This window comes from Sinocyclocheilus anshuiensis, unplaced genomic scaffold (assembly GCF_001515605.1).
Source record: "Sinocyclocheilus anshuiensis isolate Anshui unplaced genomic scaffold, SAMN03320099.WGS_v1.1 scaffold1598, whole genome shotgun sequence".
In the NCBI taxonomy this organism is placed as follows: domain Eukaryota; kingdom Metazoa; phylum Chordata; class Actinopteri; order Cypriniformes; family Cyprinidae; genus Sinocyclocheilus; species Sinocyclocheilus anshuiensis.
The window spans coordinates 76,115-92,398 of record NW_015542438.1 but is presented as its reverse complement, the minus strand read 5'-3'; the positions used below and the strand labels follow the sequence as shown (position 1 = coordinate 92,398).

Sequence of the window (16,284 nt, the reverse complement as noted above, 5' to 3'; positions counted from 1 at the left end):
GGAGAGAGAGGGAGAGAGAGAGAGAGAGAGAGAGAGAGAGAGAGAGATAGAGCGAGCGTGTGTGTGTGAGAGAGTGTGAGTGTGTGTGTTTTCTGATACCTTCAGTAATTTGGTGGCCAGTTTGAGGACATTGTTGACCAGAGTGAGTTCTTCTTTCTTATTTGGTTTCTTTTCCATTTTCAAGTACAAGTTAATCTGAAACAGAAACACATCAGATGAGACTCTGGGATGTTTGTGTGTCTTTACAGTATCGTGTGTGTTTGTACCTGTTCTGTGAGTAAGATGGAGGTGTTGCTGTATTTCTTGCTGGTTTCTGAGCCCAGCGTGACGAATCTCAGCAGGTACAGCGACAGCGAGGTGCACCAAATCACCAGCTCCCAGTTATAGTGAAACTCCAGAAACGTCTCATGCACGTGAAGCAGCTGCAGGAGAAACACTGCCATCAACACCGGAGTAAAACACGCTAGTCGAGATCTTTGTGCTGGAACAATCTGAACGCAAACGGAGTCAAACCCAGCGTCACAGACACCAGATTCCCCAAGATCTGATAGCCGATGCCTGGAGTGTAGAGATTGACCTGCGGGCGAGAGGAGGACGAGATCAGGGCTTCATGTAATCATGATTTAGCACACGCTTCTATCCAGAGATGTTCAATGGATTTCTATCAGTTCACTGCCTTCCTTCCTCTACTTCACACTCACCCTGTTCATTATCATGCCGCTGATTTCCAGCACAGACATGTCTGCTTTCTTGCATTCGTTTCCTTCCCACACGATGGCGCTGACGCGCTCCAGGCCCGGATTAGAGCTGTGGAGCCACGGCATGTGACCCTTCACCAGCAGCAGGCGACACACACACACACACAAACATCATTTACACACTTACTGCAACAAAACATCAGGGGCCAGTTGTTCAAAAAGTTGAATCTGGATCAGAATGATCTGGATTTGGAAATCTCATGTTTTGCTTTCCAGGATCAGGTAACCCATCTTACTTTAGTGCCGGTTTTTCAAAGCAAAATTGGATTGGATCACCCTGATCCAGATACACACTATTTCAGATTTCCAAATCTGGATTACTAGTGCTCTACGGAGCCCCTAAAGGGACAAGCTGATGGAAAAAAAAAGAGATGGGGAAAAAAAACCACTAACTACTTCTGACTGGTCCACCTCTGATGATTGTGCCAATGTAGGTTACAATCAGTGAGAAAAAAAACAACTTTTAATGGAATATTTGAGTTTGATATTGACAGCTATTTGGGGATTTAAGGGATATTACACTTTACAAATGTTGTACTTTTTGGATCAGTTTTATTACATTTTTGTTCCTGAAATCCACCCTTCTGCTGGGATAAGAATAACCCCGTTTTGGATCAAAAGTATCCCAATCTTACTAAAATGCTTAGAACAACACAAACTGAGGATTTAATCCAGATCAAAACCAAGATTGGATTTTGTGATCTAATCTGAATCAGAAAATTTTTTTTCCTCTTAAACAACCCATTTTCAAGATTTGATACAATCCAATGGACAAAATCCGATCAGATCACTATTGAACAACTGGCCCTAGCTCCACAAATCTGAACCAATGAGGCAGCAGCTGTGGATCTGCGATGCACCTGATGAAACGGGTCGTCTCTGAACTCTTTCTTAGAGGCAGAACAGGCTGCGGATCCGTCGGCGTCTGTTTCGCTGCTGCAGGAGGAGCGGCACTCGGCGCAGTGCAGGAAGTCCTCCCACAGAACATCCTCCGTCTCAGACTCGTGCCGCGCACTCTCAGAGTCCTGCGTCCGTGAGCTGGAGCACCGCGAGCTGCAGCTGGTGCCCGACTTCAGCGTCTCCTGCTGAGACCAAACCACACATGGAGCAGCCTGTGTTTGTGCTCCTACAGAAGCACTGATTGTGTGTGTATGTTCTACCTCAGCAGTGTAATGCTTCTTATAGTGGTGTGCTTTTCTGTTGCGCAGTGTGCAGTCGCTGTTCTTGCGCTCCACTCCTCTGCGGAGGGCACTGTAGTTCTCTGGGTCTTCTTCACTGGATGCTTCACCCGACATGTTCTCCACCACGCGAGGAACCGCAGCCTCAGACAGACACTGACACGCACAAAACACACGTCAGTCACGCCTACACGTGTCCGTGTGTGTGTGTGTGTGTGTGTGTGTGTGTGTGTGAGTGAGAGAGAGAGAGAGAGGCGTCTGCAGGTGTGTGTGTGTGTGTGTGAGAGAGAGAGAGAGAGAGAGAGAGAGAGAGTGAGTGTGTGTGTGTGTGTATTCTGCAGCTCTGATTCTATTGGACTTGAGTGCTGCCTTTGATACAATAGATCATGGGATTCTCCTAAAGCATTTATCACTTTTAGTTGGGATCCGTGGGACGGTTTTAAAGTGGTTCAAGTCTTCTCTTGCGAACAGAGTATTCTCGGTGAAGTATGGTGACTTTGTTTCATCTACAGCCTCTATTACCTGTGGGGTTCCTCAGGGTTCTGTTATTGGCCCTCTACTGTTTTCCTTGTACATGCTGCCTCTAGGCTCGATTTTTAATAAATACGGTATGTTTTACCATTTGTATGCCGATGATACACAACTTTATCTCCCTTTGAAACATGGAGAGAATTGTGGTTCAAATTTACTTTTGGCATGTCTGGAAGAGGTGAAGAGCTGGATGGCTCACAATTTGGTTCAGTTAAACCAAAGTAAAACAGATATTATGATTTTTGGCCCCACTAGAGGATGCCCAGACATAGCCACTTATTTATCCTTGGTCAGCCTACTGTCATGACCAAATAAGGAATTTAGGAGTTGTGTTCGATCCATATTTGAAATTCGACAAGCAGGTTAATGCTGTGGTTAAGAGTTGTATTTCCCAGATTAGGTCTCTTAAAACCTATTTTGTCAATGAAAGATTTAGAAAAGGTTATGTTACTCCACCCCAAAATGAAAATTTTGTCATTAATCACTTACCCCCATGCAAGCTTAAAGCATCATGGCAGAGCATTGAAGTCGACTAGTCGATTAGTCTGTGCAACCCCTAGTGTGTGTGTGTGTGTGTGTGTGAGTGAGTATGTGTGTGAGGGAGTGCGTGAGTGTGTGTGTGTGTACCTTGCCCGTGGGCGGCAGGATCAGCTGGTGTCTGTGGTGCTGGAGGCTCCAGTGCGTCTCGGAGCGCAGCAGGTCGCAGTGAGGCTCATGCAGCTGTAAACCCTCCTCGCTGCTTTTGCTGGTGATGCGTCCGTCCAGAGACACGTATCCATTGTCCGTCTCTGTAGACTTATCGATGGACAGCTTGGACTTTTTAGACCTGATGGGACAGCAAGGAAAAGAGCAGGTTCTACTAAAGGCTGTGCATTTGATCAAGCGATGTGTGGAAGCGCAGCTCTAGTCCTCTACAGCAAACGCTGATGGGAGCTTGTGAATCAGAAAGAGAACCGGTTTCTGGAGACAGTCACAACTGTGCTTCTGGGGAAAAAACTATTGAAACGGAGCAAATGGAATAAAATGGCTACAAAATCCCTTTATCTAGTGAGGAACCTCAAAGAGAGACTTAAAACTGCACTGCAGCGCGATGACGTGATTTCAGGAAAAGAAATGTTGTAGCCAAGAAGATTGTAAGAGGAGATGAGAAAGAGAAATACACACCCCTCTTTAAAGATACCATGCCAGAAATCTTTGAAGAAAGCCACGAGGCTGCGTGAGCCGGCAGACAGCGAGCCCTGCGGTGCCCCCTCCTGTGTGTTATCAGTAGTGCTAGAGCCGTCGCCTTCTCTATGAATGTCCAAATGAGCCGCTTTCCTCAACTTCCTTTAGCGAGAGACAGCAAAGTGCAGAAAACTTAGAAATCTTAAAACAGAGCGAACTTTGATTTCCAAAGTCAAGAGAAGCGAAAGGCCTGAAAGAGACGCAGACTCAGCGGAGATGATTCAACCGAACTCTAAAATGATTCATTTACATTGGAGCTTGTTAATCAAAATCCTTTGGATTTTAGATCCTTTAGAAAATGCATTTCTATTCATGCTTCTGGTATATGACTGATCATTTGTGCTTGTAATGGCATTTCTTTTTATGATGCTGACAATCGCCTAATAATGAAGACATTAGTGTCTGTCACAAGTGTGAATTTGATTTGGATCCATAAATCAAGAGAAAGCTTTTCATGAATTCAGCAGAATCATCTCGACGTGCTGACGCTTCCCCCGATTTCATCTGTAGTGTGTCGCTGTCAGTGAGACGGCTGAACTTCAGAAGAAACCAAACACACAGAAGAGCAGAGTCTGACCTGCGGCGTTTCCCGCTGCCGCCGCCGCCACTGGCTTTAGGAGTGTGTGTGGAGACGATCTGGCAGTGAACGGTTCCTAACAGCAGCATCAGCCAGATGGCTCCAAACACCTCGGTGACGGGGACGCTGTGAGGACTGGAGATGCTGAAAAACAACACGGCCGCCAGCACTGCAACACAAAACACACGCCGATGACATGAGGATCACTTCTCCACTCATGAGTGACAGGAAAAAACACACATAATCCAGTGCAGCTAATCATAGAAATGTCCATCGTTAGGACAGTAAAATAAACTCAGCTGTTAAAAGGCAGGAGAAAATGATTGAAAAAGCCAAAGACAGCGTGTTCAATCAAACTCTATAAGTTAAATTAAACTTCAAATTAAAGCTTCACTTTCAGCCATGACGAACATGGATTATTTTAAGGAGAGATTTGTTACACAATTATTACACACACTCCCTGTTCTTTTTAGTAACCTGTAAAAACAAAAGCATCTGAACTATTTGCACACGTCTCTGACAAGAAAAACAACTACAGTGACCTCAATGAACAACCTAAAAGCAATCATACGCGTCATTCAGTCAAACTGAAGGAGCGACTCGCGGTTGGACGTGTAGATGTGAATCACTATCAGGGCATCACAAACACACCGGACCAAAACCACACTCCAATCACATTAAGGACAGACAGTATATAACAATAATTCTGTCTGACATTTGTCTGCTGAAAAACAAGCGATTGTGTGTGAATAAACGCTCACCCTGCAGCAGGTAGAGAGACAGCAGCAGGTAGAAGACGGCTCTCGATGTCACCTGAATCCACCAGCGGAAGAAAAATGGGAAGAAAACCACTCTGACGATGCCCTTCCGGGTCAGAGAGGTCCACGGGCTCTCGGGCTTCGCTTTAGCAAACGCAGAACCTGACGAATAAAACAGAAGACGAGTTACGAGCCGCGACTGACCTGTGAAACAGACCTGAACGTGACTTGAACAGACACCAAAAACATCAAATACAGGTATGTGTCTCTGACCTCTGACCAGATCCACATCAATCAGGTCCGGCTTCACGTGACCGGTCTTCTTCGGTTTGTTCCGCAGACCCTGCAGACAGACAGAAACTCATCAGACAGACAGACAGACGCTCAACAGACAGACAGACAGACATCAGACAGACAGACAGACGCTCATCAGACAGACAGAAACTCATCAGACAGACAGACAGACGCTCATCAGACAGACAGAAACTCATCAGACAGACAGACAGACGCTCATCAGACGGACAGAAACTCATCAGACAGACAGACAGATGCTCATCAGACTGACAGAAACTCATCACAGATAGACAGACGCTCATCAGACAGACAAACTCATCAGACAGACAGACAGAAACTCATCAGACAGACAGACAGACGCTCATCAGACAGACAGAAACTCATCAGACAGACAGACAGACGCTCATCAGACAGACAGAGAGATGGTCATCAGACAGACAGAGAGACGGTCAACAGACAGACAGAGAGACGCTCATCAGACCGACAGAGACGCTCAACAGACAGACAGAGAGACGCTCATCAGACCGACAGAGAGACGCTCATCAGACCGACAGAGAGACGCTCATCAGACCGACAGAGAGACGCTCAACAGACAGACAGAGAGACGCTCAACAGACAGACAGAGAGACGCTCATCAGACAGACAGACAGACAGACAGGATGACTGACAGGTGCATTTCCATTACACACTTGCACAAAACTTTTGCGACATTTTATAAATGTAAATCAAAAACTACTGCGAAATGATGGCGTTTCCATTTACCGATGTTATGTGACTAAAACGTCATTTTTTCCTCTCGCCACAATTCATGGCAACGGATGTTGGTAGATTCACGTATATTGCAGCCACCGCACTAGCCATTATTTTTAATCAAAGGAGACAGCCGCTTATGAGATGCTTCTGAAACGTGGCGTGGCGCAGCTGGTATAAAAACAAGCATTGAATAGAGTGGCCGGTGGCCGTGTCGGAGCCGTAATGCACATGTACAGTGTAGATAAGGGCTTATCCAAGCATTAATGGCAAGAAAAGCCCTTTATACTTGAGAGCGGCCTTGTATGAAGTGTTTCTTGGAGGTTATAGTACATTAAAGAATGACGTGACCCGTTTCCATTGCAGTTTTGCGATATATTCCTTTTTCGAATTGCCTGAAAAACCACATCATGCGAGCTTAACTTTTTTGCGATATATGGGAGGTTTTGTGAAATTGACGTGTTTCCATTAGGCGTATTTTTCTATTCCCAATTTCAAATGGCACAATTTGAAGGGTAATGGAAACGCAGCTAGTGTCTTCCCTACACAGCAGATCATTCATTCATACTGATGGGGGAAACCATGCATCTCAGCACACACACTTCTCATCATATCAGGTTAATTAAAAAAGATTAACAAGATACATTAGTGAGTTCATGACCATAGTGCAATAAAGACTTTCGGCAGGATCTGAAGCTGCTCTTTCAGTCACACTCACGACAGATTATTAGGGATTTACAACTCGAGTTTATTCATATGAAGATCTCCAAACATCAGTTCACACACAAACACGAGCTTACACCTCTCATGGTGTTTGTGATGCTGTCTATTAAGGGTGCAGTGCTGCGTTTCATGCCCTCATTAGTGTCCTGTTGCACTGGCGCTCATGTAACCAGAGAGCCGTGTAACGCGGCCCGTCTTCTGCTAATAACCAGCAGATATTCACACAGACAGCACTGATCTCAAGATCAGAACCAGCTGCAAACAACACAAACACACAAACGTGTTTCCTGTCCATCCCTGCTAACTTCCTGCGGCTGTTTTCATGGTAAAGCACAGGTTAAAGCCGTGTTGTTGGCGGACGACGCTTTGAGTGACCCAACTCTCTTCTCTAATTCCAATCTTTAACTATTCTATCAAATTAAAGGCAGAAACACCAAAAATATTACCTATAAAATATTACTTTAAAACCGATTCAGGCCTGACATTATTAAAAATCTTTTCAATTTCCTCAAATAATTAAAAGCAGCGCAGTCAACAAATCATGATTTAGAAAAGTTGAATACGAACAGCACGCTCACATACACCGCTGATGGCAGACTAACAGTCATTTCATCAATGATACTTTCCCTGGCAGACTCTGAGAAATAATAACTCTACAGTCAGTCCTGACATGAGAGAAAAATATTATGAAATGGATCGTTCAGATTCTATGCTGATTGGATGAGCTGCATTCAAACCATCGATAAATGCACAACCTGCGACACACATCCTCTGTTATTGTTTTTACTCCGAATATTACAGATGACTTTAAGTCTTCTAGTTACAGGATTTAGCCGCAGTTTTTGTGGATTCAGACCGCTGGTAAAATTACTGTAAAACGGATTGACTGATCAGGATTTGTGCCGAATCAGAGAGATTTATTCCTCGCTGCAGCTCATTCAGAGGATCTGGGCAGAATGAAGCTTGACTCAGACTTTCTGTTGTCTTTATTTTCGTCTGTCTAGCCCTCGTTACGCAAGACATTCGGCCAAACATGAGTCACAGCGCAACCAGTCAAAGCAACACAAACAAACAAACTCAATGCAGATTCACTCTCGAGCTGCTGCCATATTCCAGCCAATGAGAGCCGATCCTGACTACAACGTATAACAGAGCCTCTATTACATCATCATCAGACGCGTGTGTGAGGAGTTTAAGACGTTCAGCTGAATCTCAGTAGATTACAGTAAACCCTGGTGTTACTGATGTGATCTTGTCGGAGTCTGACCATGCTCTCACACAAATACAGGCGTCCAGTCGTGTTAAAAAAACCCACACGCAGCGCCACCTACAGGCTGAGAGCGGCGCCGTACTCACCCGTCTGATAAACTGCTTCGAGTGAAGGGAGACAGAAACATGTTTAAAGGAAGAATGAGCGAATAACACACACATTAACAGACACACACACGCTCTTGCAGAGGCAGAATGAACAGGTGAAAGTCTAATCAAGAGTCGCTGACACGTTACCTTGATCTCTCGCTGTTCCACTGATTTCTCCCATATCTGCTGGTCATACGCACCGATCTGACAGATGAGACACAGACACAGACACAGACAGGTTATACATACAAATCAGTCAGAAATCATCCAAACAGTCAGTCGCCTGTGTTTAAACAGACTCTCTCATTGAGCGTCACTCAATCTCCTGAGACTGGAGAATCGCACTGATTTATCACCTGTCAGTCCAAACACACCCAGAGCTCGTTATGCGTGTTCATTATGTGATGGGACACGTTTAAAGAGGCGGCGGTAATGAATGTTTTCTGGGTTGGAGCGCCGGAGCAGGATGGAGGTCTTGCGGATCGAGTTTCTGGAGATCTGTGGAAACACGAGCGTGAATGGATGCGATGCGCAGCTCTGATTGTTGCCGGGGGCAATAAGTACCGCGACTCTGTGTCGTGTGCACGCTGGAGGTGAAGACGGTGACGCTGGACTGAAGTCACACGGTGGAAAACACTCAATAATTCACGAGTTCAGTCTCATTAAACATACAGCGAGCGCACAACCCTGCAGGAGAACAACCTGTGAGTGTTGCTCTAAGCATCATCTGTTTTGTTGTGATGTTGTCGATTCAGGAAACAGTCACAGGATTCGTCCATAACTTCAGTGAACCCAACTCTAATAAACCCTTCAGCTTCAGTTTGTCAGAGACATCAGAACTCCATCCTCTATCTGTCCAGAACGTCGTCTTCATCATCATCAGTGTCACACACAGACAAACAGAAGCTCAGACACATGAAGTCAATGTGAGGAAACATCAAAAGATCTCAGATCGCTCACCTTCTTCTGGTACCAGAGCACAGCATCACGCACCTTCGACGCCATTTACATGTCAGGAGTCACACGCTGGAGCATTTTAAGCTGAGAGAGAGAGAGAGACGGGAGGAGATCAGACGGAGCTCTGCGGTCTGACGCACTTAAGCTCTTCTTACCTGCAGCACAGGTGTGTCCAACACACACACACACACACACACACACACACACAGAAGTGCAGTCACACACATAGTTGGCATGATTGTTCTGCACACAATATTGTCATAGAGATCAACACTAACAACAAACAATGAGAGAGGAGGAAAAACTACACAGTTACATGTTTTATCTGAAGTGAATGAAATGGCTGGAAACACTGCACAACTTCATTTCCCCTGATTTACAGTCTGCAGAAGCTGACGCTAGTTGCTGAAAGTCAGAGCCAGAGATTTGAGTTGACAGATTTCATAAATTAGTGTCTGATGGTCACAGACTTTTCAGCTTCAGACTCTGATTTAATCCAGTCAGAGGAGATCTTAGAACACGTTGTTTTATTTGTCACGTGTCTCCTAGTAGTTTAGTGTTTCTCCTCTGTGACCGTTTACAAAGTCGGTAAGTTTATCATGCCTAGTGTTTTAAGATCTGTTGAGATTTTAAAAGTCGTGTAGTTTATTGCAGCCTTTAACATCTCATCAGTTCATACAAACACTGAAGTGTTCATGACATCGCTGTTTCTAACGCCATGATCTACAGTTTAAGATACAGGAACTCATCTACTATCTGTCTGATTCATGAGCGCTAGGAACAGACTGACCTCACACACACACACGTTTGTTTGACTGTACTAGTGAGTTCATCTCATAGACTTCCATTGTTTTTCTCTCAGGTTTGATATTTTCTCTATTTATCTCCTGACCGACTCCTAAACAAACCCTCAAAGAAACCCATGCAAAACACTACATTTGCACAGAAACATGATTGGACTGATATCATGAGCCTTTTCAACTAGTTTGTTGTCATGATATTTCACTGTGTAAGTGAAGACATTTTACCCTCACAAATATAGCTCAACGAGTACACACACACACACACACACAGCCAACAACACTAGATTAGCTTCATCTATGAATTACGGGTGTGAAACTGGGTGGTTAGAGCTCTGACACACACACACACACACACCTGATGATGACAGACACTTTCAGTCTGATTTTAGAACTTGATGTTCAAGAAGAGGGTGGAGAGAAAAGCCTCACACACATACACACACTCAGGTTTGTTTTTGTGAAAAGTGGGGACTCTCCATAGGCGTAATGGTTTTTATACTGTACAGACCGTATATTCTATTGCCCTACACCAACCCTACCCCTAAACCTACCCCTTACAGGAAACTTTGTGCTATTTCAGATTTTCAATACACTCCATTCTGTGTGATTTATAAGCGTTTTGAAAAGTGGGGACATGGGGTAATGTCCTGAAAAGTCACCTTCTCCTTGTAATACCTATGTCATACCTTTGTCATCATACAATTTTATGTCCTCATTTGTCACAAAAACGCGCACACACACACACACACACACACACTTTGAATGCACCAACTGAATGCCAATCAGAGAAACTGTGTGTGTGTGTGTGTGTGCGTGAGAGAGAGATATTAAGAGATATAATCTTAAAGTGTCTCTCTCTCTTTCTCTCATGTTGTAATACATCATGGAGTGAACGCTGAGCATTCTGGGAGTTTGTTCAGTCACTGCATTAATGTGATACACACACACATAGATGAGCTTTTTTGACCTGTCCACGTCATCAACAGCAAATTTAGCACAAAGCAGGCAGCAGCAGAACGGGAACATGAAACAGCCTGAAGGAACGCGAGACACACGCCCTCACTAGTGCACACTGAAGAGTGGACAGACCGGTCCTGCGCTCACTAAACACTTTCATTTACATGTGATTTGTGCTCCTGCCAGCCAACACAAACATCATCAACAGCTTTCTGATTTAGGATTCATCCACTGAAAACTGCCAAATATCAATCCTGGATCAATGAAGGCGATCAGTCGACTCAAAGACACACAGATCAATGTGATTCAGAGTCAGATCCCGTCATGCTGTCATTAACGGACGCTTTTACAGCAGCAGCGGCACTTCATTACGCAACAATAAATAAAACCGTTCTAGACAAAACCAGCAGGAAATAAACACACACACACACATACACACACACACGTCCATCTGCTGAGGTGTAACCCAACACATGGCTGTGCATGTTTCATGAAGGAGATGGACAGCAGTGTGTGTGTCACATCTGATACTGTGTGTGTGTCTCTGGAGATCACACTGCAGCGCGCGTGTGTGTGTGTGTGTGTGTGTGTTCTTCACAGGCTAAATAAAGCAGCGCATCTTGCTGCATGCGTCTGTAAGAGGAAACGGTTGCATTTATTCTGTCTCTTAAGCCTCATGCAGAAACGCAACTCAAAACACAAAGACTCACAACTACACACACACACACACACACACACATACACACATAGAGACACCAGAATCTTTCAGTGAGAGATTATTCTTAACCCATCTGGCTAAACGAACCAGTCACTCAGAGAAGATGAAGTCAGGACTCGTTCAGATGCGTCTATGAAACACGAGTGAACAGATGGATGAGATGAAGAGCGCTGTCAGGAAACTCTTTGATCTCTGGATAGACGTGAAGCTATTCATGGAACAAACAAACCTGCAGAAGCCGCAGCGCTTGACGCTCCAGACACTCACAGAGCTCAGGGTTAAAAACAGACACACACACACACACACACACACACTCGATTCAGTCCAGACACATTCGCACTCATATTTCAGTCCATCACACACAGGTGTAAGAGAACGTTTCAGAAACGCTCCACTCAGACTGAATAAAAAACTTATTTGACAAAAGAAACACTTCACTCTGAAGAACTTACGGAGAATCTGATGGAGCGCTGCTGCAGGCCGAGCGACCGACACGAGCGAGAACACAACACCGACTTAAGGTCAGAGCTGACACACAGCTGCGGAGAGAGAGAGAGAGACATGAGAGAGAGAGAGAGAGAGACATGAGAGAGAGAGAGAGAGAGACATGAGAGAGAGAGAGAGAGAGACATGAGAGAGAGAGAGAGAGAGACATGAGAGAGAGAGAGAGAGAGACATGAGAGAGAGAGAGAGAGACAGAGAGAGAGAGACGAGAGAGGAGAATCAAACGTGTGTTTGCATACAAGAGAACAAACACTGAACTACTGACATCATGTGTATCACAGACTATGTGTTTTTTCATACAATCAGTCAGGCCTCTCACTAACCGACTCACTGAAGGTGTGTGTGTGTGTGTGTGTGTGTGTGTAGATGCTCCTCATCAAACCCAAACACACACACACACACACACACATTCAGTCCCGGGCCGCTCACACACATCTGGACAGGTTCACTGAAGAACTGAATGTTTTGTGTTATAACTGGTCTGTTCATGTCAGCGGTGGGATTTTAGGATGTTTGTCTGATCAGATCAACAAAAGCAATGATTGCAGATCAGCATCAGGTGAGTGTGATCTGCTGCTGATTGAGTGAAAGGGCTTTATACTTAAATACAGAAACACAAGTGTGTATCTGTGTGGAACCTGAGCGCGTTACCATCCGTTTATAAATAACAGTGTGTGAGTGAGTGTGTGTGTGAGAGAGAGAGAGAGAGATTTCCCTTATTTTATTTTTATTTGTAGTTTATATACTTACATTAATAATTCATTTTGCACTACATGCTTAATACTTTTTATATATTATTATTATTACTATTATTATTTTTCTTTCTGTTAATACATATGTGCACTATTTGTAAGCAGTCCAGCTGCAATTTTTGTCATGCCAATAAAGCACTCTTAAATTGAAATTGAGAGAGAGAGTCTAACTGACTGTATTGTGTGTTAATGTGTGTGTGAGTATGTGTTTGTCTGTCTGTACGTGCGTGTGTCTGACTGTATCGTGTGTTAGAGTGTGTGTGTGTGAGAGACCGTATCGTGTGTTAGTGTGTGTGTGTGTTAGTGTGTGAGACTGTATCGTGTGTTAGTGTGTGTGTGTGTTAGTATGTGAGACTGTATCGTGTTATTGTGACTATCGTGTGTTAGTGTTAGTGTGTGTGTGTTAGTGTGTGAGACTGTATCGTGCGTGTGTGTGAGACTATCGTGTGTTAGTGTGTGTGTGTTAGTGTGTGAGACTATCGTGTTAGTGTGACTGTATCGTGTGTTAGTGTGTGTGTGTGACTGTATCGTGTTAGTGTGTGTGTGAGACTGTATTGTGTTAGTGTGTGTGACTGTATTGTGTGTTATTGTGTGTGTGTGACTGTATCATGTTAGTGTGTGTGTGTGAGACTGTATCGTGTGTTAGTGTGACTGTATCGTGTTAGTGTGTGTGTGTGACTGTATCGTGCTGTATCGTGTGTTATTGTGTGTGTGACTGTATCGTGTGTTGTAGTGTGTGTGTGTGTGACTGTATCATGTTAGTGTGTGTGTGAGAGACTGTATTGTGTGTTAGTGTGTTATTGTGTGTGTGTGTGACTGTATCGTGTGTTATTGTGTGTGTGTGACTGTATCGTGTGTTAGTGTGTGTGTGTGACTGTATCGTGTTAGTGTGTGTGTGTGTGTGTGTGTGGCTGTATCGTGTGTTATTGTGTGTGTGACTGTATCGTGTGTTGTTGTGTGTGTGTGTGTGTGTATCGTGTGTTAGTGTCTGTGTCGTGTGTTGTTGTGTGTGTGTGTGTGTGTGTGTGACTGTATCGTGTGTTGTGTGTGTGTGACTGTATCGTGTGTTGTTGTGTGTGTGTGACTGTATCGTGTTAGTGTGTGTGTGTGTGAGACTGTATCGTGTTAGTGTGACTGTATCGTGTGTTAGTGTGTGTGTGTGTGACTGTATCGTGTTAGTGTGTGTGTGAGAGACTGTATTGTGTGTTAGTGTGTTATTGTGTGTGTGTGTGTGTGTGTGAGTGTGTGTGTGTGTGTGTGTGAGTGTGTGTGTGTGTGTGTGTGAGTGTGTGTGTGTGTGTGTGTGAGTGTGTGTGTGTGTGTGTGTGAGTGTGTGTGTGTGTGTGTGTGAGTGTGTGTGTGTGTGTGTGTGAGTGTGTGTGTGTGTGTGTGTGAGTGTGTGTGTGTGTGTGTGTGAGTGTGTGTGTGTGTGTGTGTGAGTGTGTGTGTGTGTGTGTGTGAGTGTGTGTGTGTGTGTGTGTGAGTGTGTGTGTGTGTGTGTGTGAGTGTGTGTGTGTGTGTGTGTGAGTGTGTGTGTGTGTGTGTGTGAGTGTGTGTGTGTGTGTGTGTGAGTGTGTGTGTGTGTGTGTGTGAGTGTGTGTGTGTGTGTGTGTGAGTGTGTGTGTGTGTGTGTGTGAGTGTGTGTGTGTGTGTGTGTGAGTGTGTGTGTGTGTGTGTGTGAGTGTGTGTGTGTGTGTGTGTGAGTGTGTGTGTGTGTGTGTGTGAGTGTGTGTGTGTGTGTGTGTGAGTGTGTGTGTGTGTGTGTGTGAGTGTGTGTGTGTGTGTGTGTGAGTGTGTGTGTGTGTGTGTGTGAGTGTGTGTGTGTGTGTGTGTGAGTGTGTGTGTGTGTGTGTGTGAGTGTGTGTGTGTGTGTGTGTGAGTGTGTGTGTGTGTGTGTGTGAGTGTGTGTGTGTGTGTGTGTGAGTGTGTGTGTGTGTGTGTGTGAGTGTGTGTGTGTGTGTGTGTGAGTGTGTGTGTGTGTGTGTGTGAGTGTGTGTGTGTGTGTGTGTGAGTGTGTGTGTGTGTGTGTGTGAGTGTGTGTGTGTGTGTGTGTGAGTGTGTGTGTGTGTGTGTGTGAGTGTGTGTGTGTGTGTGTGTGAGTGTGTGTGTGTGTGTGTGTGAGTGTGTGTGTGTGTGTGTGTGAGTGTGTGTGTGTGTGTGTGTGAGTGTGTGTGTGTGTGTGTGTGAGTGTGTGTGTGTGTGTGTGTGAGTGTGTGTGTGTGTGTGTGTGAGTGTGTGTGTGTGTGTGTGTGAGTGTGTGTGTGTGTGTGTGTGAGTGTGTGTGTGTGTGTGTGTGAGTGTGTGTGTGTGTGTGTGTGAGTGTGTGTGTGTGTGTGTGTGAGTGTGTGTGTGTGTGTGTGTGAGTGTGTGTGTGTGTGTGTGTGAGTGTGTGTGTGTGTGTGTGTGAGTGTGTGTGTGTGTGTGTGTGAGTGTGTGTGTGTGTGTGTGTGAGTGTGTGTGTGTGTGTGTGTGAGTGTGTGTGTGTGTGTGTGTGAGTGTGTGTGTGTGTGTGTGTGAGTGTGTGTGTGTGTGTGTGTGAGTGTGTGTGTGTGTGTGTGTGAGTGTGTGTGTGTGTGTGTGTGAGTGTGTGTGTGTGTGTGTGTGAGTGTGTGTGTGTGTGTGTGTGAGTGTGTGTGTGTGTGTGTGTGAGTGTGTGTGTGTGTGTGTGTGAGTGTGTGTGTGTGTGTGTGTGAGTGTGTGTGTGTGTGTGTGTGAGTGTGTGTGTGTGTGTGTGTGAGTGTGTGTGTGTGTGTGTGTGAGTGTGTGTGTGTGTGTGTGTGAGTGTGTGTGTGTGTGTGTGTGAGTGTGTGTGTGTGTGTGTGTGAGTGTGTGTGTGTGTGTGTGTGAGTGTGTGTGTGTGTGTGTGTGAGTGTGTGTGTGTGTGTGTGTGAGTGTGTGTGTGTGTGTGTGTGAGTGTGTGTGTGTGTGTGTGTGAGTGTGTGTGTGTGTGTGTGTGAGTGTGTGTGTGTGTGTGTGTGAGTGTGTGTGTGTGTGTGTGTGAGTGTGTGTGTGTGTGTGTGTGAGTGTGTGTGTGTGTGTGTGTGAGTGTGTGTGTGTGTGTGTGTGAGTGTGTGTGTGTGTGTGTGTGAGTGTGTGTGTGTGTGTGTGTGACTATCGTGTGTTGTTGTGTGTGTGTGTGACTGTATCGTGTGTTAGTGTGTGTGTGTGTGTGACTGTATCATGTTAGTGTGTGTGTGAGAGACTGTATTGTGTGTTAGTGTGTTATTGTGTGTGTGTGTGACTGTATCGTGTGTTATTGTGTGTGTGTGACTGTATCGTGTGTTAGTGTGTGTGTGTGAGACTGTATCGTGTGTTGTTGTGTGTGTGTGTGTGTGTTTGTGGCTTAGGGTTTCAGTGCCTGGGAGCCATAAGCCCCAGATATGGAGCGGCTAGTCAAGACAGGAAACATGGAGCTCTGTGATTGTATGTGAGGCTGGGTTT

At 45.1% G+C, this 16,284-nt stretch overlaps 1 protein-coding gene across 1 annotated transcript in view; it reads right to left on the bottom strand.

Moving 5' to 3' along the window:
• LOC107693580 (putative homeodomain transcription factor 2) overlaps positions 1 to 12,148 on the bottom strand; it is a 13,805-nt gene extending 1,657 nt beyond the window's left edge. Inside the window, exons 1-14 of the mRNA XM_016493021.1 lie at positions 12,040 to 12,148; positions 9,113 to 9,193; positions 8,300 to 8,356; positions 5,300 to 5,369; positions 5,030 to 5,188; positions 4,269 to 4,437; positions 3,632 to 3,793; positions 3,095 to 3,293; positions 1,919 to 2,092; positions 1,619 to 1,840; positions 702 to 830; positions 465 to 577; positions 267 to 432; positions 100 to 195 (exon numbers count right to left, since the gene is read on the bottom strand). Of these exons, the coding sequence (XP_016348507.1) occupies positions 100 to 195; positions 267 to 432; positions 465 to 577; positions 702 to 830; positions 1,619 to 1,840; positions 1,919 to 2,092; positions 3,095 to 3,293; positions 3,632 to 3,793; positions 4,269 to 4,437; positions 5,030 to 5,188; positions 5,300 to 5,369; positions 8,300 to 8,356; positions 9,113 to 9,157 (1,761 nt within the window). The 5' untranslated portion in view covers positions 9,158 to 9,193; positions 12,040 to 12,148. The remainder of the gene's footprint in view (positions 1 to 99; positions 196 to 266; positions 433 to 464; positions 578 to 701; positions 831 to 1,618; positions 1,841 to 1,918; positions 2,093 to 3,094; positions 3,294 to 3,631; positions 3,794 to 4,268; positions 4,438 to 5,029; positions 5,189 to 5,299; positions 5,370 to 8,299; positions 8,357 to 9,112; positions 9,194 to 12,039) is intronic.
• Between the last annotated feature and the right edge of the window lie 4,136 nt (positions 12,149 to 16,284).